At 37.2% G+C, this 25,375-nt stretch overlaps 3 protein-coding genes across 10 annotated transcripts; 1 reads left to right on the top strand and 2 right to left on the bottom strand.

The window, feature by feature from the left end:
* The first annotated feature begins 1,310 nt into the window (after positions 1 to 1,310).
* smim22 (small integral membrane protein 22) lies at positions 1,311 to 3,097 on the top strand. Its single transcript, XM_058768726.1, has 4 exons — positions 1,311 to 1,461; positions 1,892 to 2,034; positions 2,109 to 2,176; positions 2,283 to 3,097. Exons 2-4 carry the CDS (start codon positions 1,908 to 1,910, stop codon positions 2,328 to 2,330), a joined length of 243 nt encoding a protein of 80 aa, XP_058624709.1. The 5' UTR covers positions 1,311 to 1,461; positions 1,892 to 1,907; the 3' UTR covers positions 2,331 to 3,097.
* An 82-nt stretch (positions 3,098 to 3,179) lies between these two features.
* Positions 3,180 to 10,034, bottom strand: rogdi (rogdi atypical leucine zipper). Of its 2 annotated transcripts, none has more exons than XM_058768724.1 (11): positions 9,833 to 10,034; positions 9,127 to 9,198; positions 8,939 to 9,021; positions 8,707 to 8,761; positions 8,088 to 8,168; positions 7,831 to 7,926; positions 6,326 to 6,424; positions 6,132 to 6,245; positions 5,961 to 6,010; positions 5,714 to 5,840; positions 3,180 to 4,256 (listed from the first exon to the last, which is right to left on the bottom strand). In XM_058768724.1, the coding sequence occupies exons 1-11, from the start codon at positions 9,908 to 9,910 to the stop codon at positions 4,215 to 4,217; spliced, it is 897 nt and encodes a 298-aa protein (XP_058624707.1). In that variant the 5' UTR covers positions 9,911 to 10,034; the 3' UTR covers positions 3,180 to 4,214. The 2 variants fall into 2 exon arrangements, with proteins under 2 accessions (XP_058624707.1, XP_058624708.1); XM_058768725.1 differs by lacking the exon at positions 9,833 to 10,034 and adding an exon at positions 9,453 to 9,640.
* A 246-nt stretch (positions 10,035 to 10,280) lies between these two features.
* On the bottom strand, positions 10,281 to 24,820 carry glyr1 (glyoxylate reductase 1 homolog (Arabidopsis)). Of its 7 annotated transcripts, none has more exons than XM_058768718.1 (16): positions 24,691 to 24,820; positions 24,204 to 24,240; positions 23,805 to 23,884; positions 23,556 to 23,694; positions 22,239 to 22,349; positions 21,819 to 21,902; positions 21,469 to 21,522; positions 16,255 to 16,305; positions 16,074 to 16,147; positions 13,906 to 14,017; positions 13,645 to 13,755; positions 13,441 to 13,542; positions 13,200 to 13,362; positions 12,945 to 13,124; positions 12,476 to 12,600; positions 10,281 to 11,956 (listed from the first exon to the last, which is right to left on the bottom strand). In XM_058768718.1, exons 1-16 carry the CDS (start codon positions 24,726 to 24,728, stop codon positions 11,882 to 11,884), a joined length of 1,536 nt encoding a protein of 511 aa, XP_058624701.1. In that variant the 5' UTR covers positions 24,729 to 24,820; the 3' UTR covers positions 10,281 to 11,881. The 7 variants fall into 7 exon arrangements, with proteins under 7 accessions (XP_058624701.1, XP_058624700.1, XP_058624703.1 ...); XM_058768717.1 differs by having other exon boundaries at positions 12,945 to 13,127; positions 24,691 to 24,815; XM_058768720.1 differs by having other exon boundaries at positions 13,918 to 14,017; positions 24,691 to 24,815.
* Positions 24,821 to 25,375: the final 555 nt, after the last annotated feature.

Below are 25,375 nucleotides of genomic sequence, written 5' to 3'. Positions count from 1 at the left end.
AGTCCAGGTGATATGTGCAAAATTTGAGGTGATATGTTCACTTTTTCATAAAAGCATGAAACTTGATACAATTGTACAGGTTAGGGCCCTGAACATTTTCAGAAATGGAGCCATCGCAAAAACACCTCGTGGTTGCCATGGCGACCATTTTACTTTCCGCCATAACCAAATTATGTATTTTGTGTCATATCTCCTGAACCAAACCTGACAGTGAAGGGGATGTCTACCCCTATGTTTTGATGGTCAATGATTACAACGATACCATACACAAAAACATAAACTGTTCAGGTGAAGAGTTAATGGTGAGCTGTCAATCAGTGGCAGCGCCATTGGCTACATTGCTCAGCGTGTACTGGACCGAGTCGAAATAGTCTTGGTGACCCACAACCTGACTGTGCTTGTCATCGTCCGGCCCGCACTAGCACCACACTCTACACATAAATATTATTCCACCCGTTACATTAAATATTAGTGGTTCACCTACGTGTACCCGCCCGCATGCAGGACCCTGGCTTCCCCCTTGTGGACAACATAATATACAACTCAGAGACTGATTGTAAATTAAGTTAACATAAAATATGTTTGAAATTTCATTCTGCATTTTCTTTGAAATCCTTCTCATAAAGTCACTGAATTAACCATTAACTGTTCACCTGATCGCGATAACGCCGTCTGTGTGTGATGTTAGAGCGTATGTTGAGAGAGAACAAGAATGTATTGGAAACACACTACACTTACCAGAGATTTTTTTTATATATATATCTCTGAAATAGTGTTAGAGATAGTATTCTTGAAAACAATCTTTTAATGTATTATTGAATGAAATATTAGTTAATTATCAAAGAAAGTAAAAATTAATAGAAATAATATGGACTGTTGTAAATGCTGTGATACTGTGATGCTCAGATACTGTGATTTCTTTCTCACATTGCTGATTTCACCATGAACTCTTCACCTGAACAGTTTATGTTGTTGTATATGGTATCGTTGTAATCCTTGGTCATCAGACCATAGGTGTAGACATCACCTTTTCTGTGTTATCAGGTTTGGTTCAGGAGATATGACACAAAATACATAATTTGGTTATGGCGGAAAGTAAAATGTTCGCCATGGCAACCACGAGGTGTTTTTGCGATGGCTCCATTTCTGAAAATGTTTAGGGCCGCAAACTATACAAGTGTACCAAGTCTCATGCTTTTATGAAACAGTGAACATTTATTTCACATATCACCTGGACGACCTGTCAGCTGATTTAATATTAAGTAGGGTATGGTGTATTCTCTGTGGTTAATATTTTGTCAACACCACATAAAGGCCAATACTTTATGACTAGATTCCTGTAGTTTTGTGCAATCATCGCACTTCCGCAAAACTGTCTGAGAGGTTGAACAGTCTGCTCAAAAGCGCCACAGCAACAGGTGTGTACGCAGTAACCGGAAATACCACAAACGAAAACAACAGGTGAGTGATCGATAATTCCTCTGAAAGATACATTAGGACAGTTTGTGAAGTAGAAAATACGCCACATTAGGCAGATTATTAAAAGAGTATCTGTTTATATACGATTAGTCTACATAAGGATGGAGTTCTTTGATTTTCTTTGAAGTACGCCATTTTTTTCCCGTATAATATCTAGTTTCTTAATTCAAAATACATTTTTCTGAAGTTTAGAATATAGTTTATACCTTAAGATTCTCGTGGTGGTTTATTTCAGTTATTTTCGTCGAAAACTAGAAAGAAAAACTTCCTGTTTATTCAGGAAGTCATTTGAGTACATTTGTATGTTGAACAGGTTGGATTCGTTTAGGGCATCAGGCTTTTATTTTCATAGTTCCTCTTTTAAAAATATTCGTTAACAGCTTGTGTAATTAATAAAATTCCCTCCATTCAGGAATTGTACTGAAGTTATGGATAAGAACATTCAACAGGATTTTGAGAACCAGTTCAATGATGTGGTCTCAAGACTACAATCAAAGAAGATGTTTCAGTCGGACTGGGACATTGCCTCGTTTGCAGTTTTCTTCATCTTTATAGGTAAGACAGAATTATGCAAAAATAAGAAATGCAGATAAGTAATTAAGAATCAAGACGATGTTAAATGTCCATAGGCATGGTCCTGTTGCTGGTTATCTTGGTTCTCATCCGCTGCTGTTGCTGCTGCTGCTGTGATGAGAAGGTCAGACTGCTACTGGTGTAATCTCACAGATAACCTCTCAATAGATTCATGAAACAATATAACTGTCATGACATTTGTGGTGACGGCAAGTGTTTCCACGTTACAGCCGAGAAGACAGAAGGTGGGCATCGACAATATGGGAATGGAGCCATGATCTTCCAGAAACAACAGGCACCGCTACATCTATTTTTTTCTCTATCTGTTATGCCACCTAATCATTATTTATATGTGAAGAAGTAATATAATGGAAGGAGAAAGATATTTTAGGTAGATACTTCCTTATAGGGATGATAAAAGCAAAAACCGGGTAAAACTGCTGTTAATATTTACCCAGGAAATCACATGATTTAAGTTACATTGCAGATACCAGATTCACTTCATCAGAGATCTTATTTACAAGCTTGCTTACCAGTTTTGAAGACATTGGTTATTTAAACACTTTATTGAAGCACGTTATAGCAATTTTCCTGGATGGATCCAGTGCAGGCCATTAACAAATGGCATCTATTGAAACTGACTTGTTTTTGGTTGTTCTTTGAGTAGTATGGTTAATCTGGAACCTGGCTGTTAAAACTGGTCTTCCCAGATGCCACTTAACCTACAATCTCTTCTTCAACCAGCCTTGTCCAAGACTTATGTGTTTTTAGTGGATTTCTTTCTAAAGCTTGACTTAAATCTGAAATGTATATAATACAGAACCTACACACTATAGAAGATAAAAAAAAAAAAAAAGTTTAAAATGCAAATGAGACTTGCAAACAGATAAGCAATGCTTTACTTGTTAAAAACTCTACCTTAGAAAAATGAGTGTCAATGTTTGGTTAACTTTTTAGAATGTATACATTTAAACTTTGTAAACAAAATCAAATACATACCTTTAAATGAACCGCATATACCAAATAAAATGTACCTTTGCCTATACATTTTATTTAGACATAAGCACTGGATAATTTATTCCGTGTAAAGAATATTGAGAAATGGGAGAAGAGCAAAGCAAAGTTCATAATGTTGATAGTATGTTTATTGCACAAAATATTCCATATTAAGCATGAAATATACATAAAAATAGCTTTTCCTTAAATGTGAATCAATATTCAAATTAACATGCAAGAAATCAAGGACACAAATTAAGTGCATTTAACATGAAATAAATACATTTTTGCAATAAATAAACAAGGCTGACAAAGTAAATGAACCATCAGCACAGCGAAACCTTTCTGTAACGATCAAACCCTGAACAGCATCTGAACTATCGCTTGACATAATAATAGTCTTTTTTTCATCACGGAATGCTGAACTCTGCTCCCTAATCAGCCATCCTCAGGAATGTGTGTAATTTTAATCAAATAATGGAATATGAAGCCCTGACCTGTTCACGGTTATCGGTCATTTAGTGTTAATAGTCATACCACAGTTGAGTCACAATGGCAAATACACTATTGGTCATTTATGCACATTCATAAGCATATGATAATGTCTCAATGCTTGTACTTTTCTGCATTGATGATCGTCCCTGGCATCAGATAATGTTCAAGTGTTACAACCCCCTGGACTAAAAGGCAAAAACACTGGTAAAATGAGTTTGAAGAGGTCTCTCAACAAATCAACTAGAATATTTCACAGTTTCTGTGACACGAACATAAGCATTGTGTATTTAGTAGCATTTCCTTCCTAAAGCCTAAACACATATTAGATGAGGTTAACTTCAATAGCGGCAAGATTACTGACAGAGTCAAAACTGACAGTGACAAATACTGCATAAGCACAAAAACATGTCACTGAATACCTTCATCTGAAGAGCCTGTTGCTTCAAATGAACGAATTCAGTTTGTTTACTACATACACCGCGCACTCTACTTCTGCTGCAGGACACATACTGAACAATAAAGCACATAAAATGAATACATGGTCATATAGTAAAGTCACAGATTATTTCAGGGAGCTTGTTCATGGAATTCTTTGTTCCTAGTGCATCCTAGAGCATAATAATTTTATCATATTTATTATCACTGACTGTAGGGTTTTGGTCAGATATAGCTTAAAAGGGTCTGTAGTTCCAGAAACTAGAGAAGACAGAAATCTGCAAATAAAAGGAAAGAAATGAACATGTGAAATGATCATCTATTAGGCAATGACACATTGATTACAGCATTCCATTTAGATCTGCTCCCCCGTGTCAAAGTTTTGCTTTGTGTTTTGCAAAGTAAATGGCGTATCACACAGATATCTGAATTAGTCTACAGGACAATCATTAACAACAACTGGTGAATTTTACCTGGGCTACGTTTCCCAAAAGCATCGTAAGCCTAAGTTGATCGTAGCTCCATTGGTTTCAATGAGTGTACGATGTACTTAAGCTTACGATGCTTTTGGGAAACGCAACCCAGGTCTGATCCACATTTTACAGTAGAGTTCAATGTTTGGGTTTCATAAGTTTTTTTTTTTTTTCTCATTCAGAAAGGATGCATTGCATTGATTAAAAAGGTACAATAATAGAGAATTAGGTTTAAAAAATTTATTTCAAATAAATTCTGTTGTTCTTTTAAACATTCATCAAAAAAAAAAAATCCTGAAAAAAAAAATATATATTCACAGTTTCCATTAAAAATATTAAAGGACAATGTTTTCAACATTGATAATAAGAAAATGTTTCTTAAGCAGCAAATCAGCATGTGTGACCCTGGACGACAAAACCAGTCTTAAGTGTCAATTTTTCGAAATTGAGATTTCTACATCATCTGAAAGCTGAATAAATAAGCTTATTTAATTATTATTAATATTTAGCCGAGATACAACTATCTGAAAATCTGGAATCTGAGGGTGCAAAAAAAAATCTAAATATTGAGAAAATCGCCTTTAAATATTGCTAAGAACTTCATTTGGACAACTTTACAGTAGGGAATTTACAAAATATCATGATCTTTACTTAATATCCTAATGATTTTTGGAAAAAAATCTATAATTTTGACCCATACAATGTATTTTTGGCTATTGCTACAAATATAACCCAGCGACTTAAGACTGGTTTTGTGGTCCAGGGTCACATATTAAAATGATTTCTGAAGACTGGAGTTATGGCTGCTGAAAGTTCAGCTTTTCCGTCACAGGACTAAATTACATTTAAAAATATTAAAATGGAAAACAATTACTTTAAATTGCAATATTATTATTTCACAATATTGTTTTTACTGTATTTTTGATCAAATAAATGCAGCCTTGGTGAGCATAAGTGACTTTTCAAAAACTTTTTTTTAAATCTTTAAAAAAAAAAAAAAACCTTTGAAGGCTTAAAGCTTTGAAAATCATTGTCAGTAATTAAGAATGATCGTAGTAATTCTATTAATCAAAATCAAAAAAATGTTTTCTTAGGCATTACAATATCAAGTAATTAATCAACAATCAATGCAGCACTAATTCAAAACTCAATAGCTCTGATAACCCTCTGACATTGTTCTGTTACCATGCATTGTTCTTAAATTATGACAGCGAGTGTGCACGTGAGATGACATCGTTACCATATCAACAGGCCACACCCACCTTATCTTTGAGCTGCTGACAGAGCTGCAGGGAAATGGTGAAAAACACCAGCGTGTCATTCAGCCATGGCACCACACACTCCACCTTATGGACGTGGCTCACCTCAAACTTGGTATTGCTGTATTCACTTGAGAGAAAAAAATAAAATAAAATAAATAATCATCTAATGTGACAAAAACACATTATGAAACTGTTTGAGACTGACTGCTGGTGTTGCAGCATGAAAACAGGAAACATGAGCACTTACAACATTGCTCCTGGATTATGCAGCACTGAACTTCCTGCTGATTTGAAGTTCTAACAGAAATAAAAAAAGATTGTGCATTTAAAAAAAAAAAACACACACACACACGTTCTTGTTAAGAATAACTGTAAAAAACTAGTCGTTTTATTTTTTTTAGTGCCAATGGTTTGATACCTTAGTAGTGTTAGGCTGCAGTACATGTAGTTGATACACTGTCAAACACAGTTTACTGAGATTGATATAGAAGTTCACCATCACGTCACCAGGCATTGGAGGCGTGAACATTTTCTAGAAAGAACAGGAAAAATATTTCACAAGAGCATATGGAGAATCCACATTTGATGATCAAGTGATGGTCCACTACTAACCATTAAGCCACTGGCTGCGAGCTCAGGAAGCGTCATGCTGGCCGGGGTCGTCAGTCTGTTTCTGGCTCGGGTCAACTGAAGCATTACTGCATCCATAAGCTGAAACACGAATTATGTGCAATCTCACTTCACATACAGTACCAGTGAAAAGGTTGATTGTAAGGAAAGAGTGGTCCTATTCTTGAGTAACCTGTAGCGCACAACAGCTTCAAATATACTCATGGGAGAGTTCAATTCTGCACATATGAGCCATAGAAGTACACATGAAGAAAACCAGGGGCCAAACATCGAACATTTCTAGAGAGAAAACTTGTGAAGAATTTGGATTACTGAAAAGAATATTCTTAGAAATCATTCTAAGTAAACTTTTATAGTTAAGGTGAAGGAATGGATTGCAGATCTACAATGGCCCTCACAATAATGTTAATTATAATATTTCTTGAATAATAGTTTATCAAAGTTACATTTATGCATGTTAGAAAATAAGTTGAATATAGCTTTAGTCTGCCTTTTTACTCTCTAAGAAGCTGATCTCATTGTGTGTGTGTGTAGTTAACCATATTTGATAATATTCAGGGCAGAGCCCGGCAACTTTGAAGTACAGATAAGTGTTCTCTGCGTATGTGTGTGAATGTCTGTCTTTGCAGCTAGATGCAGAGAGAGATCTCTGGGAGGAAATCGTCATTTGCCGTCACCCTGATGTCCAGGGTAACAGATATACGTCTCTGGAGAGACCTACTGCGTCTGACCTCTGATCAGTTGTCACCAAATATAATCACTACAAGATATGCTTCGAGTTTTACGTCCATGTGTGGAGATTTTCTAAGTTTATCTACCAACCAGAATCTTGCTTACCCATGTATTGACGTAATTAGTGACCTCTGTTAAGAGTATAACTGTTGGTGTCTAGCACATGAATGCAGAGCGGCCTACGAACTCAATTGTGAGTCTTGAAGCTGATTTCTGCTGATGAAACTGCAAACTATCTTCAGTAAATTTTCTTCATTTTTGATCGAATCTCTTGACTTCTGGCCTTCATTCAACACACCTGGTCCAAGGGTCTTTACTGTAAATTCCCCTATAAAGGCAACTTTTTGGACCTTGTTTTTTTTAAATTTCATTTTAAGTTACATCAATTTTAGGTAGTATTTAGCACGTTCATACTAGCAGCACACACACAAGAAAGATGGAGCACATCTTGAATGACTTTAAAATAGACAAAAAAAAAAAAAAAAAAAAAAAAAAGGGAATCTGAGTGCAGACAGTAATGAGAATATAACCTGCAGGCAGCACAAAAAGACAGTCGCCTTCTTAAAATTAAATGTTGTTAAGTAAACATGAGAACTTATTAAGAGTGTACTTGTGTACAAAGAATGTATGTATTTGTTTTTAGAAGTTTCCTATATTCTTTTTTTTTTCTCAGAAGATTTTTGTGAATCTGTCCCCTGGACATCAACTCCAAATATTAATGAAATATAAACCTTATTGTATGGTGAAAAACAAACCTTATTGACTTCAGCGCCAGTTTTGAAGGTGTAACTCTCGTCACGGCTGCTTAGTAACTGCAGGGTCTGATTCACATGGTTTCGGGCATCCTGAATCTGAGGAGGGGCAAGATGCGTTTAACAGCCATTTTTATAATATATAAACCACCCCAAAAGAGATTATGTTGAAATAAGGCATTTTAAAGATCTTGTTTTGATTTATTCATTTATTAATGTTTTTTAAAGATCATTGAGAGAGAGAGAGAAAGAAACATTACCTGTTGCAGTTTCCATTGTTTATCGTCGCGGAATGCAAAATGCATGACTTGACTGCTTTTAGAGACTTTAATATTAATATCCTGCAAAGAAAAAAAATGAAATAAAATTATTCTTTCCATTTTATATAAAGTCTAATAACAGCAAAAGTAATCAATGAGCTCAGATAAACTGCACTGCAAAGTGTTGCAATTCCACTGGCTGACAAAGAGGTTTTGTTAAATATAAGCGGTGTCCAAAATGACACACTACGCATGATTGAGTACATAGTGCATGAAATATATATAAGTTATTTTGTCATTCATAAACAGAGTCTGATAGCCCCTCCCCCTTCACTATGTAATTAAAGCTGGAGTGTCCAACATTGTTTCCCCAGTTATTTAAGTGCATTATCCGGATATTTAAAGTGCACTTTCCTTTTTGGAATTTTCAGTGTGAACACACTACTCACACTATTTATACTACAAAACATCACAGAATAGTACACAAGTACGTGATTTGGGGGATGCACCTATAGTCTTTTATAAATTTTAAAAAGTCCAATTGAAGCACCAGAAGCAAAGCAGTGCCTTTCTTGCTGAAAGCTGACTTTATTTTCATGATGTTGTGAAACATACTCACAGCCTGAGTTAGAGCTTCTCCTTGTAGTGTCAAAACCCCTTTCACCTGGTCCATCCTAAATCATATGCAAATTTAAAATAGTTTAATTTAAAAGTATTTCTATACGTGTTGTACACATCTTCAGCACTGTACATGTTCCCATAAAACTGTAATAACAAAAACCATTCATTACTGTATACTTTAAATCTAAACTTTTCCAAACTAGAGAATAGTCTGATTTCAGGGCTCTTACGTTGAGCTGCCCAGAATGAAGTTCTCTTGTTTCAGTTGTCCTTCCAGACCTGGTGATGGCATTGAAAAACGCCTTGATGCCTCCTTTAGTGAAAGCAGATAAATACCATTTTATTAATGCATTTTTTTTTTTGCTTAATAATACAAAATTATTCTGTCGTAAACCATGTAGTAAGTATCTGGAGATACCTTCAAAATGTCTTGCAGCTGTTTTAGCACCGCATGGACCTCTTCTTTCAGCAGCCAATTAAATTCCTCTTCCTACAGCACACAAAAGTTGCACATAGTAAATACATATTTCGCTAAAAATATACATTCTGTCAAAAATGTATTCACACATCATGACTAAGGTATGGCTTCCTTTCTTCTGTGTAACTCGAAATAAGACTGAAATCCACAATCACTTTGACTGCAATTTTTTTTTTTTTTACAATCCAGTGAAAGTCAGTGGTGCCTGAAGCTGCCGTTATTTTAAACAAAATAAGTCAACAACATAAAGGTGCGTAAATTCTAACCATTTTCATTTCTATCACTTTAAATCTGTTGCACAATTAAATCGATCGGTGCATTGCTGGGAAAAACAGCAGTCAGTATCAGACTTCAGTAGCACATCAAAGGATAAACTGAACAGAGCTACGATGATAAAGCAGGACAAATCACTGTCACGATTGCTGAACTATTTACACTGGGATGAATTTGGACTTTGTCCCACCAGCTGCTCTGCAAAACTGCACCAACAAGCTCTGCACGGCAAAGCAATAAACACATCCGCAGCTGCGACGCACCTGAAATCTACATCTGAATATGACTTGTTCATAGTCAAATCATAATGACCTAGCATATGTCTGTGAAGCAGCTTAACGTTGGGTGTATTCAACACAAATCAGTCTCTCACCAGCACAGTCCTCTCTGCTTGACTCGCGGCCGTCATCTTCGCTAGTTCAGACAGAGTAGATTGCTCTGCTCCGAGCATTACAATTCAGTGAAGCTGTCCTAAATCTGCTGAAAATAACCGGAGCAGTCCGCTATTTAGTGTGACTGGCCAGACACTGATCACACGTAAACAATTAGGCTTGATACGCCTCCTTTTCTTGAACTTCCGGTTTGTGTAAGCTTGAAATCTTCCGGCTTGGAAAGGACAGGATTTTTTTTTTTTCGTTTACTTTTTATTTTTTTTTTTTAACGACGCCAAACCCTGTTTGAAAATTTATTTCGATTAATAAAAACTACATTTGAAAAAAAATAATAATAATAATAAAAAACAACTTTTTATATCATGGCATTGCGCTTTCATTTCATATAAACTCATACGGACATTAGACCTAAGAATAAATAAACAGCTGGACATTCGGTTTGTTTATTCAGAGGGTTCAGTTGACCGCACAAACAAAAAAGAAAAAAGAAAAGAAATTTCACATTTACATGAAATTATAAATAACTCCAATTATAACACCAATACCTTCCTTGCACAACTGGAATCAAGTCGTCAATGTGTCATTACCAGCTTTGTTTAAGCCACAAAAATCAAACCATTTACAGTAAATAAACCCATTAGCTAAGACAAAAGAACAGTCTACAATATTAAGACAACAGATGATTAATAAATTCAGTAGAGTCAAACTGAAAGCATGTTATTCCATGTATTCAAATAACCCAACCCTTTGATGGGGATATTTACAACGTCTTAATCTTACGGAGTCCCTGCTAAATCGCCAAATTTTCTTATCCATAACTAAGCACTTCAGAGTCTTTTTTTTCTCCTTTTTTTGGCAGAACAACAATTTATAGAAAAGGAATCACCCTGTATTTGCTCTGAAAAAAAAAAAGACCAAATTATATGCCACTGAATTTATGGCTTGTAATGTCATTTAAAATTAACAAAAGCAATCATAATTTAGGGATAAAATGCAGCATAACGTTAGCTTGACAACTTTGTTTTACATCTCTTTTATGAATCATAATGGTAATTTAAAAAAAAAGGGAATTAGTCAAATCAACAGATCACTCTGCCAGCTGACTGACTTGGACAAAATATGACACGTCCAATTTAAAAAGCAAAGCAAATAAAGCAACTTAAAACGTCTTCAAATTATTCCTCTTTTTTTTTCCCCACAACAGCCAAAAGATTTAAATGTTGTGAAACAAATCTGTCCGTAAAATAGTCAAGCTGGAAAACAGAAACATCCATTGCAGAGGTGACAGTCAAGACTCAATAATGGGGAAACTACTGGATGCGTTTCAGCATTAGCTTCATTGTAAATGATAAATCATTTCAGGATCTTCTGTGTGATTATTACACAACCAAATTTCAATAAAAAATAAATAAAAAAAATACTGCATTTCTGATAAGGCAATAAAAACAAAATCGTTTTCTAGTGAACAGGTGTGCTCCAAAACTGAGAATAAAAAAAAAAAAAAAATACGGCCAAATTGCACCTGACATGATGGTGATCTTTAAGAGATAAAATAAATAAATACATCTATCTTATATGGGTATTAAGGCAATGCAGTGGCTTTTTCTTCGTCGTGCTCCTTAAGCCTGTTTGTGATCAAAAGTTCATACTTTACAGATTTCTGAACATCGAAAATTACAATGTGGGAATTCATTTGTAAAGTTATGAATGATAAATAAAAACCCTAGCATCTTCAAACAACACTGCATCGTATGCAGTAGCCTTAACGAAATGCGGATATAATACACTGCACGTTCTATCATAAAATAATCACTCGCAGGGAGTTTAATAACCTCCCTTTGAGCATACGTGCAGCTATATTACAGTCAGTGCAATGCTCAGATTAGGCTGCTAAAGAGATCCCATTATACATGGGAAAACATATCACTGGTGCCCAACAAAATTCATCAGCAGAGGAGAGAAAGACAGAGGGAGAGGAACAAAGTAGTAGGTGAGGTTTGTGGTCCAGGACGTAGAGCACATCTACAGGATTAGTGAATGTAAGCTCTGTAGACTGCAGACATGTCATTATCCGACTGGTCCAATGCTTTTGCTCTCTTGTATACCTGCAGAAGTATAAAATAATGCATTACTTCAAATGGAAGCATAAGCCGAAATTACATTTAGTCCTAGAAAAGTTAATGACACTGATAATAATTTTCATTATATGGCCAAAATTTAAATTCTATATTATTTTGTCTCGAAAAAAAACAAACAAAATGTATCGTTTTAAATACTACAAGTCAATTTAGGCATCACAACATTATGTATAATGAAAAATTTATATTTATTTTGAGATTACATTTAACAGATTTATTAAATTAGTATTTTTAAAGATTAAGTGAGCATTATATTTTATTAAATGTAAAAGCAGGGGAAATTAATATTAAATATCCATATACTACAATTAAATATGTATATTATAGTTCAATTCAGTTCTGTGGTTTAGTTTAGATAACTATCAAACTGCATTATAGAATCTAAAATACATACATTAGTTAGCTACATGATCACTCTACCAAAAATCAACAAAGTACCAATTGTGGCCAAATGATAATCCATTCAGTTACCAAATGTTGTTTTACCTCATTTGCAGCAGCTGCCATTGGTGTTGGATGATTAACCGAATCTCCCATTGAAATGGCTAATCTCAGATCTTTCTGAATATGTTTCAGGTAGTAATCAGGTTTGAAATTGCCCTGCAAGATATCTGAGAAGAAACACATCAAATGTTAAATAAATGAGCTCAATTCTAGTATCATTTTAATAGCTCCAAAGGTTAAACTGTCACACTGTGTTGCCTCTAGATTCTAATAGTCACCAGTTCCATTGAAGTTTTGCAATAGTTCTGTAATGTTCCTTTGGAAAATTTGTGCAATAAATGACTAAATAGGCATTTGGGTGGACACCGTTTGACATCGAGACCAAAGGTTATAATGTCCAAGCAGCACCATGTTACAGGAAATGGTTAATGGCAGGAAGATTCAAAGGCAAACTCAAATCTAGACACACACTTCTTATCAGTATCTTATAAACGTTAACAAGTAAACCTACTCTGGCATTTCTGGTCCACAAACGTGCTTGCCATTTGTCCTTGGCAAAGAATATCCAAGAATGTTTGTTGTGACTGTCCTGTGGCCTGCGCCAAGGTCAATCCCTCTGCGATGGTTGCCATGAAACTGCCTTGAACCATGTTAAGGATCAGCATCATTCTCGCAGCATTTCCTGCTTCCCCTGCTTCGATGGAAGAGACAAAGTTAATATCATGTGGAAACATCTACCTCGTACACAGCGACACTGCTGTAGTACCTATAAAGAAAGACGTCTTCCCCATTGCCTGGAAGCAGCTGCTACAGTCTTCATAAACACTGCGGTCTCCTGCAGCAACAATGACCAGCATACCATCATTGGAAAGCTGCTGGCTGCCTGAAACTGGAGCTTCTAGGAATCTGCCGCCTCTGGATGTGATGACCTACAGATTCAAATGAACCTTAGTTACTGACTTCCCCAGGTAATGTCATGAAAGACCCGTCAGGATGATGTTGGTTACCTGTGCGAGCTCTGTGATGGTTTCTGGATCAACGGTTGACATCTCCACGTAACATTTTCCTGGTCTGATTCCCTGTAGGACTCCACTAGGACCTAACACAAGCTGAACGGAAATAATATTTTATAAATGTAAACCAAAGAAAAAGCAGTTTTGAAAAAAAAAAAAAAAAAAAAGAGAATAGCCATTTACAAAACATTGACCTACATCTCTGGCAGCTTTTGGGTCTGATACACAGGAAAATGTGATATCGCACATGGACACAACTTCTGCTGGTGTTCGTCCTAATCTGGCACCTTCTTGGATGAACAAATCACACTGGACAAATGAGAAAATAAAATAAAATAAAAAAAAAGTTAAAAACAAACCATTCACTCACTTTAGTGTAACATAAGCAGCAACCATATTTAAACTAGTGCTGTCAAACGATTAATCGCATCCAAAATAAAAGTTTTTAAATTTAAACACCTTTGATTGTACCTTTTCTGCCGTGCGATTCCAAACAGTGACAACATGCCCCATCTTCAACAAATTAGAAACCACACCACTTCCCATCAGTCCAAGTCCAAGGAACCCTATCCTGTTGTGAAAACAGATACATATTGCAAACATTACAGGTACTGTCAGCATACTGATTTAAAGTGGTCATCGGATGCCCATTTTCCATAAGTTGATATGATTCTTTAGGGTCTTAATGTAAAGTCTATAATATACTTTGGTGAAAATTTCTCAATGGTAGTGTAAAACAACACCCTTTTTACCCTGTCAAAATCAGCTCTGTTTTCAGCAACCCGTTTTAGTTCATGTTCCTTGAAATGCTAATGAGCTCTGCTGACCCCGCCCTCTCTTCCATGGGGTGAGGAGCCGTTCTCATGATACAGTTTACTTTAGCGTGAAACTTGCCAACTAGCACGTTATTAGGAAAGGAGACAAGCAAAGATTCATAAAAGAACCTTATACTCTGTAGCAGGGACGTGGGAACTATATTTTGAGAGGGGGGGCGGGATTCCTCAGACGACCGTTATTTAGAATGTGTCACTTTATGGTTTCCATGGTGACGCGTCATTGCTTGTCACGTGACACACCGCAGCAGCAACAGCGCTGAATGAATGATGATCTGCTTAAACTGCTTTTATGTCATTTTTCCTTTTTTATTCAGAATATTCACAAATGTGTTAACTATGGCATGAAATATCTGATATTCCGATTGTCAAATACATGCAAGTGGAAGTGTATTGTTGTTTAAACACCTTTATAACGATCGCGTTAGTCGAGCTGTATGCGCGATGGGCGCCGCGATGTTAGTTTGTGCCGCAGACGCAGTTCAGAGAATCGGATCTGTTGGATTTACAACACGTGAATTCATGCACTTCTCCTGAAATACTTAAAAGTAAGTGGCTGGTGAACTGGGAGAAGAATAGAGTAAACATTAAAGTTACTTACACAATGTGTATCTGATATGAATAAAACGTGTCAAATTATAAATGGAAAGGATTATTATTACCTCTTCCATAGACATCAGTGTGTATTTTACAAACTCTAAATGCATTGTTTTTTTTAGTACTTATGTGCATTTATATGTCTGAAACCTAAAATAAACAGTATGTGGTTGAAAACACTGAAACGTTGTGATATATGACAGCTCTGAGCACGCCTGTCTCTGGCTAAATTCAACATTTGCTTAAAAACAAGAAATTTTATGACAAAATTTTGAAATGTAGGCTTAAATCAAACATTTTAATTCAGATTCTGTATTATATATATATATATATATATATATTAAAAAAAACGGAAAACAAAAACAACGAAAAAAAACAGCTGGCTGACCCCTAGAGGGGTGGGGTGGGGCGGCCGCCTCCCCGCCCCCCCTGTTCCAACGACTATGCTCTGTAGGTGAGGCTGGATCACAAATGATTCGTGAGAACAAATGCATTTAGGCAGATCGGGGGCGCATTCCCTTCAAAAACAAAGGTAATCCTCTGCGTCTTCAGTGGCTCAGATGTCGGGAGTAAATGACTGCTATGTTCATAATTACACCTCAATTGCTTAGGAGACATTCTTGTCTACATCTGCTCCGGCGTCGAAACAGTGGCGGAACCACTGAGTGGATTTTTATCATTATAGGGTGGATGTGTACAAACACTGCTAACACACATTTATGCTCAAACAACATGTAAAAGTGAATTTTGCATCCGATGACCCATTTAAGTTAATGGTTTAACAAACATTAGTCGTGCAGTATTTTTATTTTTTTTATTTACTAAAAAGAACCAGCTCAGAGTCATTTGTTTGTGAATCAGACTACACTGGTAGTGTAATGCAGTTGTTTTTGCATGCAACCAAACAAAAACACAGGTCAGCGCAATACAGTGGTATCTGCATGAAAGGAAGCACTGCACAAATGCAAATAAATAATACTCTAACAATAAAAAAACCTTCCCTGGGATCACAGAAAAAAAATGAATTGAAATAAAATTCAATATTAGATGAAAAATGTATTAAATTAGAAATTAATCTCAGAAACTAAAACTTCTAAAACTGAATTTCCAGATTTTTAATCTCAGAATTTCAATGTGGTCTCAGACATTTGGACTGTCACTTTTTCTGACCACTAAAACATGATCCTTTCTTATTACCTTTTGTCTGTAGGTGTGATGCTGCCGTTGATGGCTGTGCTGTCTGCTGCTTGAATAGATGTTGATCCTGTGTCCTTTTCAAGAAGAAAACAGACAATTATTAAAATTACCAAGCAATGCTAGCTGGCTAATTAGCAGGTAAATGAAGAAACCACAAGCTGTGAAATCCTAGACCGCTCACCTCCTCAATTATCTTTAAGCGTTTGGTGATGGGCTCCATTGATGAAGCTGGCTGTAAGGAAAAGGGAGATTTTCTTGTCAAAGTCAATTCAGCAGATTCATTTTAGATTGTTTAGAAATAGCAAACAGTCTTGCACTCAAAGGATTCTAGACACATTTATTGAAAACACCAAGTACAGAGCCAGGGGAGGAAAACCAGGTGGAAACCTTTTGGCCCAACAGTCACAAATGATCTTAAAGGTGCAATAGGTGATTGTCTTCAGAAACATTTTTTGTTATTCTGGTTGAAAGTCTCTTCACATTCCGATAGCAAACATTAAGTTAAGTGCTCTGCGCACCCGGTTCGCGCAGACAGGATACGTCATCAGCGCATTCACGTACACTATTGCAGACAGAGCCAGAATGGCAGACAAACAACAACAACCCGATCTTCCTTCCTGGTATTGTAGTACTTTTACTAACTGTCTATAAAGTTCTCTCACCAGTGAATGACATGTTGTAGCCCAGCGGTTCCCAAATCCAGTCCTCGCGCTACCCGCTCTGCATATTTTGCATGTCTCGCTTAGTTAACACACCCGATTCAGATAACCAGCTCATTAGAAGAGAGTAGGGATGTAATGGTTACCGGTTTGACGATAAATCATGATAAAATACCCCAAAGTTAGTATTACTGTTTCATATTTAAATTATCATTAAAACCGTATTCGATTACCGCGATTTGAACATCTCACGATAAATAAATACTGTCCAGCATAAAGCACAGTTTTCAGTAACAGTCTCACGTGCGCACAGCAGATAACAGAGTAACTTAGTTTAGTTTTGAGTGAAAACTCGGTGGAAAGGCTGGGAGGTTTTAAAGAGTGCTGAGGGAATTATACAAATAAATATATGAATGAATTAATTATATGAATGTACCTCTGGAGGTTCTGACTGTCTTCAGAAACGATTCGATGGCATATTTGTTTTCATCTTTGCTCCATGTAATACCTAAAGGAAGTGTTCTTAATCGCAATACTGCTTTGTCCACGGAGTTTATGGGAAACAGCTGTATTCAGCTTTTCCATATAAAGCGCCACCTGCTGCTAGTGAGTGGATTTACAGAGACTTATATTTACAGTGGGTACGGAAAGTATTCAGACCCCCTTACATTTTTCACTCTTTGTTATATTGCAGCTATTTGCTAAAATCATTTAAATTTCATTTTTTTCCCTCAATGTACACACAGAACCCCATATTGACAGAAAAACACAGAATTGTTGACATTTTTGCAGATTTATTAAAAAAGAAAAAACTGAAATATCACATGGTCCTAAGTATTCAGACCCTTTGCTGTGACACTCATATTTAACTCAGGTGCTGTCCGTTTCTTCTGATCATCCTTGAGATGGTTCTACACCTTCATTTGAGTCCAGCTGTGTTTGATTATACTGATTGGACTTGATTAGGAGAGCCACACACCTGTCTATATAAGACCTTACAGCTCACAGTGCATGTCAGAGCAAATGAGAATCATGAGGTCAAAGGAACTGCCTGAAGAGCTCAGAGACAGAATTGTGGCAAGGCACAGATCTGGCCAAGGTTACAAAAAAAATTTCTGCTGCACTTAAGGTTCCTAAGAGCACAGTGGCCTCCATAATCCTTAAATGGAAGATGTTTGGGACGACCAGAACCCTTCCTAGAGCTGGCCGTCCGGCCAAACTGAGCTATCGGGGGAGAAGAGCCTTGGTGAGAGAGGTAAAGAAGAACCCAAAGATCACTGTGGCTGAGCTCCAGAGATGCAGTCGGGAGATGGGAGAAAGTTGTAGAAAGTCAACCATCACTGCAGCCCTCCACCAGTCGGGGCTTTATGGCAGAGTGGCCCGACGGAAGCCTCTCCTCAGTGCAAGACACATGAAATCCCGTATGGAGTTTAAGATGGTGAGAAATAAGATTCTCTGGTCTGATGAGACCAAGATAGAACTTTTTGGCCTTAATTCTAAGTGGCATGTGTGGAGAAAACCAGGCACTGCTCATCACCTGTCCAATACAGTCCCAACAGTGAAGCATGGTGGTGGCAGCATCATGCTGTGGGGGTGTTTTTCAGCTGCAGGGACAGGACGACTGGTTACAATCGAGGGAAAGATGAATGTACAGGGATATCCTGGACGAAAACCTTCTCCAGAGTGCTCAGGACCTCAGACTGGGCCGAAGGTTTACCTTCCAACAAGACAATGACCCTAAGCACACAGCTAGAATAACGAAGGAGTGGCTTCACAACAACTCCGTGACTGTTCTTGAATGGCCCAGCCAGAGCCCTGACTTAAACCCAATTGAGCATCTCTGGAGATACCTAAAAATGGCTGTCCACCAACGTTTACCATCCAACCTGACAGAACTGGAGAGGATCTGCAAGGAGGAATGGCAGAGGATCCCCAAATCCAGGTGTGAAAAACTTGTTGCATCTTTCCCAAAAAGACTCATGGCTGTATTAGATCAAAAGGGTGCTTCTACTAAATACTGAGCAAAGGGTCTGAATACTTAGGACCATATGATATTTCAGTTTTTCTTTTTTAATAAATCTGCAAAAATGTCAACAATTCTGTATTTTTCTGTCAATATGGGGTGCTGTGTGTACATTAATGAGGGGGAAAAAAAATGAACAAATCATTTTAGCAAATGGCTGAAATATAACAAAAAGTGAAAAATTTAAGGGGGTCTGAATACTTTCCGTACCCACTGTATGTGTGCAGGGGACGTGGCTTAAGACGGCAATTGCAGGGAGGGTGGGACGTTCGCTTTCAGTGCTATCAGGCTAAAGTTAGCATTTTCCAAGATCTCCTACTGCATCTTTAAGTGCATGTTATTCATTGCTCTGTCGACTTCCAGTAAGGATTGCACTTATAATATCCTCTGCTGTCATGTCATGCAGCTCTTTCTGCCATATCTGATGTGAGAGCCAGGAGCGAAGCCAGTGTTAGGAACTGAAAATCAAGTTATCATGCTCAGCCACATGCTCAGTTTCAGTTTAACTGAAACTTATACAGGGCAAGAAAAAGGCTGACGCAGCCTAAATGAACATTTTTGAGAAAAACCTCAGGCAATTAAGATCACCGTGTCTCCTTTTTGGAGATATAATTTTAAGATCAATTCGTTTCTGACTGTGGTGCCTGAAAGCAAAAGGGCAAAAGGACAAGCAAGAAGGAAATGTTCCTCCAAAGAGGAAGTGCCAAGAGGAAAGGAAGAGTCATTTAAACAGTTTGTTGGTATAACTGGCACATGAACAGAAGCACAAGAGTATTTTGGCTGGGCGGCTTTGCTGGCTGAAAACAAGCTTTTCCACTACAGTTTTTTCCTCCAATCCAATCAATTATTCAGACACACTAGCATGTAACAAACTGTGCAACCATAGCCAGAGTCCAAAATTAACTTTTTGCCACAAATAAATAAATATTTTTTTTTTACTGCCTATTTATTTTAATATTTTTTCTATAAAAAATTATTTTTGACCATTGTAGCTCACAAATGCTGTGGCATAAAAAAAAAGAAAAAGGTTTGCTTTATTACAGCATTGTTTCCATGGTCTATCACCCCACTTTTTGAGCACAAGATTGACAACTCTATAAAATGGTTGCATGTAACAACTTCTTTGTATTAACAGGCATACATATGGACATAACGGTCTCTTTTATCCAAAAGTCAAATTTTCTGAAATATTGTGAACACTACCTCTCAGACGTTTGAGGTCAGTAAGGTTTTTTTTTTTTTGTCTCTTAATGTCTCTTATACCCACCAAGGCTGTATTTATCTGTGCAAAAATACAGTAACAGTAACATCATGTATTATTATTACAATAAAAAAAAATATATGATTCTAATATATCTTAAAATGTAATTTATTCCTGTGATGGCAAAGCTGAATTTTAAGTAGTCGTTACTACAGCCTTCAGTGTCACATGATCCTTCAGAAATCATCCTAATATGCTGATTTGCTGCTTTTATTAATGCTGCTTTTTTATTTATTTTATTATTAATGTTGAAAACAGTTATTGCTGCTTAATATTTAATAACCATGTAACTATTTTCAGGATTCTTTGTTGAACAGAAAGATCAAAAGAAAAGCATCTATTTGGAAATCTTTTGTAACACTAAATGTCTGCCAGTTCTGATTAGATTTAAGGGTTACTCCACGTAAGGGTTTAAGGGTTACTGAAGCGACGAGAATACTTTGTACGCAAAGAAAATAAAAATTACTTTAAACTTTATTCAACAATTTGTCTCCTCCGTGTCACTGTAGCACCGTTTTGTAGAATATTTGCTGGACGCAAACAGCGTACGCTGATATGCGTCTGCCGCGCCACATAGATACGCTGTTTTCATTCAAATCAAAGCATAAATAAACAGAACGTATCCATGCAGTCGGCTGACACAGAACAGCGATGCCGTTTACGCTCAGTGGATATTCTCCAAAATGGCTCTACGGTGACGAATTGTTGAATAAAGTCGTTATTTTTATTGTCTTTGTGTACAAAAAGTATTCTCGTCGCTTCATAACATTCAGATTGAACCACTGATGGCAGATGGACTATTTTGACGATGTCTTTCATACTTTTCTGTGCCTTGACAGTGTTAATTACTTGGCAGTCAATGGGACAGTCACAAGCCTCCCGGTTTTCATCCAAAGTATCTTAAATTGTGCTCCTAAGACGTTAAGGGTTTGGAACGACATGGGGGTAAGTGATTAATGGCAAAATTTTCTTTTTGGTGTGGAGTATCCCTTTAATGTGTCCTTGATTAATAAAAGTATTATTTTCTTTCAAACAATAAATCTTATTGATCTCAAACTTTTAAATGGTAGTGTAAATAATTAGAAACTTCTAATTCTAATTCTGGATAAAACAAAAATAATTTCATTTTGGACCCTGACCACAGCCGAGACAAAGACCTTGTACAAAACCATAGCCAAAAATAGTTTTTAAACTGCAAAGTTGAGTACATGTCAGCTCACAGTCTCAGAGGATCAACCAATAAGCTTGACGTTGTTGGTCCTGTTAGGTAAAAAAAAACTCAGTACAACTGCCATGCTGCAGATTCGGCCGACTAGCATTGCCAGAAGCAGTTTGAGGGAGGATATTATTCAGAAATTATTAGAGCAGCCATTGTGTGCAATGTGCAAGAGAAAGGGGTAAGGTTGCACTAACTAGAAAATCATTCAGCATCCCAGCAAAGGGTCTCCTTACCTTCTCAGACTGGCTGAGCAGAAAGTGATGAAAATGTGGGTCATCCTTTACTGGCTATAATGGAAGAGAGTTAAATTGGAAACTATTCTCCAAAGAGACTTACTGACCTGATAATCATTTCATCTGCAACTAATTACAGCGACATGTGAGAAGTGCAACTATATAGTGAAGGACATAATGACTTGCATTTTGAAAGTGAGGTGTTTTCACACCAGCCGTGCAGCTGCTGTGAAAATTCACAGCTGTGACTGCACCAAAATCAGCCTGTGGGTAAGTCTTACTGATAACTAAAAAAGGGCATATGTGCAAATCCCATAAAAGTACAGAAGCAAACTGTGAATGTAACCTACACTGCTCTCCCATTTGAATCCTGATACTGTTCCAGCGACCAGCCGTCGTACAGAGGATGGCTCTGGGTCAGAATCAGTCTGTTCCTTAAGGGAAAGAGAGACACATTCACCGTGTGTACAGAATGGCTTTTTCATGAAACAAAGCCTTAAAATAGAAGCATCTCGACCCAGTCAAAATATGGCCAGGCGGACACACTGGTCACACTGCAAAAGATGACACCAGTCTCAATGAATGGGTGGGTCGCACTCGACAAATCCACCTCTAAAACATACAATTGTAACCTGACTCCACAGCAGGTGCAACAGCAAATGGCCTTAGCAAAGGACTTTGATGAAGCTGACAAAAAAAAAACGTGTTGGGTTATGACCTAGCCTTTCCCCTCCACAATGGCATTTAAGGGTAAAGCAATATTTTCCAACCTTGTCCGACGAGCCACCCTTGAAGGCATCTTCATCATCTTCTTCAATGATCTTCATTGGTTTAGCTGCTTTACGCCCTTTATCTGACTTGCTTTTGTCATCAGAGTGTGTCTGTAAAACAAAGTTTACACAACATGATGAATTATTTCTAAAACACTACCTGGTGAATTTCGAAGAACCTGTTTGTACCTGGTACCAATGCATTTTGGGTGTCAATAATAAGTCGCAACATAAAAGAGGGGTGTAAATAGAGCCCAGAGCTTCATATGGAATTTACCATCCAACAACAACAAAAAAAAATAAAATAGTGTTTGACAAACATTCATCTCAAAATATCCTGCTTACAGTGAGATTAAACTTAACATATGCGGAAACAACAGTTTGTTAACTTTGTGATATAAACACTGGCATTGTGAGCAATGTAAGTCCAATGGTGACCGGAAACATAAATGCATGTTACAATCGGGCGTAAAGAGGGATTTGTCTTGACTGACCACATCTTGATAACAGGTGTAACTAGGGCCTTTCACCCAAGAGACATATTTCACCCAAAGATTACAATTCACTTACTCTCTTGTCCAAACCTGTAAGACTACTTGGCAAACATTTTGGTAACAGTTTTGGTGCCTACTTACTTCCATTGTACAGCCAAACAAAACAATGAGTCATTTCTTAAAATATCTACTTTCGTGACACAAAAAAGTCAAACAGGTTTGGAACCACTTGAGTAGAGTTATATTAAAAAAAAAAAAAAAAAAAAAAAATTTTCATTGAGTGAACTATCCCTTTAAGAACAAAAACAGACCACATGGTTATTTTAGGCATTTTACAGCTGGTATTAAGAGATGCATTTTCATCAATCCGATTAGAAGTGAACAGTGCTAAACACAGGTGTAAACTGGGTCTAAAACATTTTGAGCTTGTTCACATTCCACACATCGAAGCAGACTGCTTTTGTAGTGTAGGCGCTCATGTGATCGAATACGTTCGAACGGTCACAAAATACCACCTACTGGCCTAATACATAATCATTGTAGGACGTCGTGTGAGAAGGCGCACCAGAACAAGCAGTCTAAACTTTGCTGTGTTGTACCAAAGCATATGAGTTACAATCAAAAAACACACCTGCTTTCTTTATCCTTTAGGCCATTTTTCGATTGCTCAATCCACATAACGCAAAATCATTTTATACATGTACAGTGTGAGAAAATAAGGGGATGACGCATTTAAGATGCAGTTTAATACCAGCCACAAAACGTCTCAGCTGACCACTTGCGATCAGATCACAGAAAAGCCACGGTTTGTCAACGTACTAACCTGATCTTTCCCCTTGGCCTTCTTTAGGTACTCCTCAACTGCATCCACAGCTTGTTGGAAGCGCTTGCCTTTGTTTATCTTGATCATCTCCTCTTTGTGGGGGTGGTAAGGCTTCAGCTGCTCTACCTTTATCCAGGCGCTAAAAGGGCAAAGCATACCAAAAGTCAACATCTGCTTGGTTTAACCTCTCAAATCCTCTGCAAACAAGAGGAAGCGATGGTAAAAGACTGCGATCGTCTCTGTACTCACTGATCTTCAGTTCCAAAAAACTTCACAAAGAAACATTTTTTGCCTCTTGGCTTTTTCAGATCCTTCGGAGGACTGACGACCTGAAAACACAATGTTTAGGGATGAGTAAATGTAACAAACCAACACATTATCCAAATAGCCTGCTGATACAGTAACTGTATCTCAAACCTAGTGAACGGTCTACATAGAAAACCTTTCTGGACTTGTTTTAACGTTTAATTTGAAGCATTCTTGCTTTGGCTTGATTGAAAGCAACCAAAAACGCTTTCTAGACAGCTAGCTCACTAGGTTTTGAAAACAGCCGGCGACTTCGACCTCTATATGCAAAAGCCAACAGCTGACCTCAGAAAAAACAACAACAACAAGTTCAACTCAATCGTTTACATGAAAAGATCTTACCTTGCCTGGCCAAGGTGGATAGCGTCCAAGCTTACCCCTGAAACATAAATTGAGACGATAAGTTAGTGTTTTAAATAAAACGTGACACGATTGAGCGTTTATTAGATGAAAGATCTCGTCCCTCGAAACAAGCTAGCTAGTGTATAGCAAAACCCGTTTCGACAAACTGCACCGAAGCAGCTTGTATTAAATTCATTGTTTATATAATTACACACCTAAACTTAGGATGAAACGCTCTTTTAGCGTTAAACACACTAACATCGCAGGTTTTCCCCAAAAATAATATAAAATAATCGTTAGCTTGTATGCTAAGCTCTCTCAAGCCTGCTGCTCGGTGTTTGGCTTGACGACACATAAACTGGGCCATATGTTAGATTTTTAACAAAACATTTTATTGCAGCCACGACAAAATGCCTTTCACGAGCACGAAAGAGAATTTAATCTTGACGTAAAATTAAATTGTACAGAATTAAATGTGTTATCTTACCAAACCAGGTCCCCGATCCTTAGATGCACGGTCGCCATCTTAAACTGTTAGTGAGAAACGTCGCACTGAATGCAGGGAATGAACACACCCACTACACCCATCTACCCCTGCGAGCGACGCGACGCGACGCGACAAAAGCAGTGCGCGCGTCTCGTCTCGTTGATCAATGGAGGCTGTTACTACGAGCGTTGTAGCTTCGCTCGCCGCTCACTAGCAGTGTAATGACACCGACCTGCTTCATGTATTTTTAAACAGCGGGTTCTGGAGAAATTATACCGAGTTTAAGGAGAAATTCAGAGAACCAGCTCGGAGAGAAATATGAATTTACTAAGATAAGCTTTGAAAGCGACCTTACTCAGTATCTAATAATGAAACGGTTCGATAGTATTTTTGTTATTTGTTACTGAGTCAATTTATTTTATTAGACAATATCCATTAAGATAGAATAGAATAGACAATGGAAGAAGCCCAATAGAAACCATCACAGAAATTACAATGGTTTCCATTAAAATACCATTATAAACCATTAGCTTTTTCCAGTAAAACCATTACAAAATTCCTTTTTGTAGTGTGTTTTGGGCATTTTTCCAATAGGATTTAACATCCCACCAATAGAATCCATCACATACCAGTAGACACCATTATAGTTTCCATTAAAACCAATACAATTCCCATTATAACCATT

The sequence above is a fragment of the Onychostoma macrolepis genome, chromosome 03 (genome assembly GCF_012432095.1).
Source record: "Onychostoma macrolepis isolate SWU-2019 chromosome 03, ASM1243209v1, whole genome shotgun sequence".
NCBI classification, from domain to species: Eukaryota; Metazoa; Chordata; class Actinopteri; order Cypriniformes; family Cyprinidae; genus Onychostoma; species Onychostoma macrolepis.
Note: the sequence above shows the minus strand (reverse complement) of the source record. Positions and strands in the feature narration are given on the sequence as shown.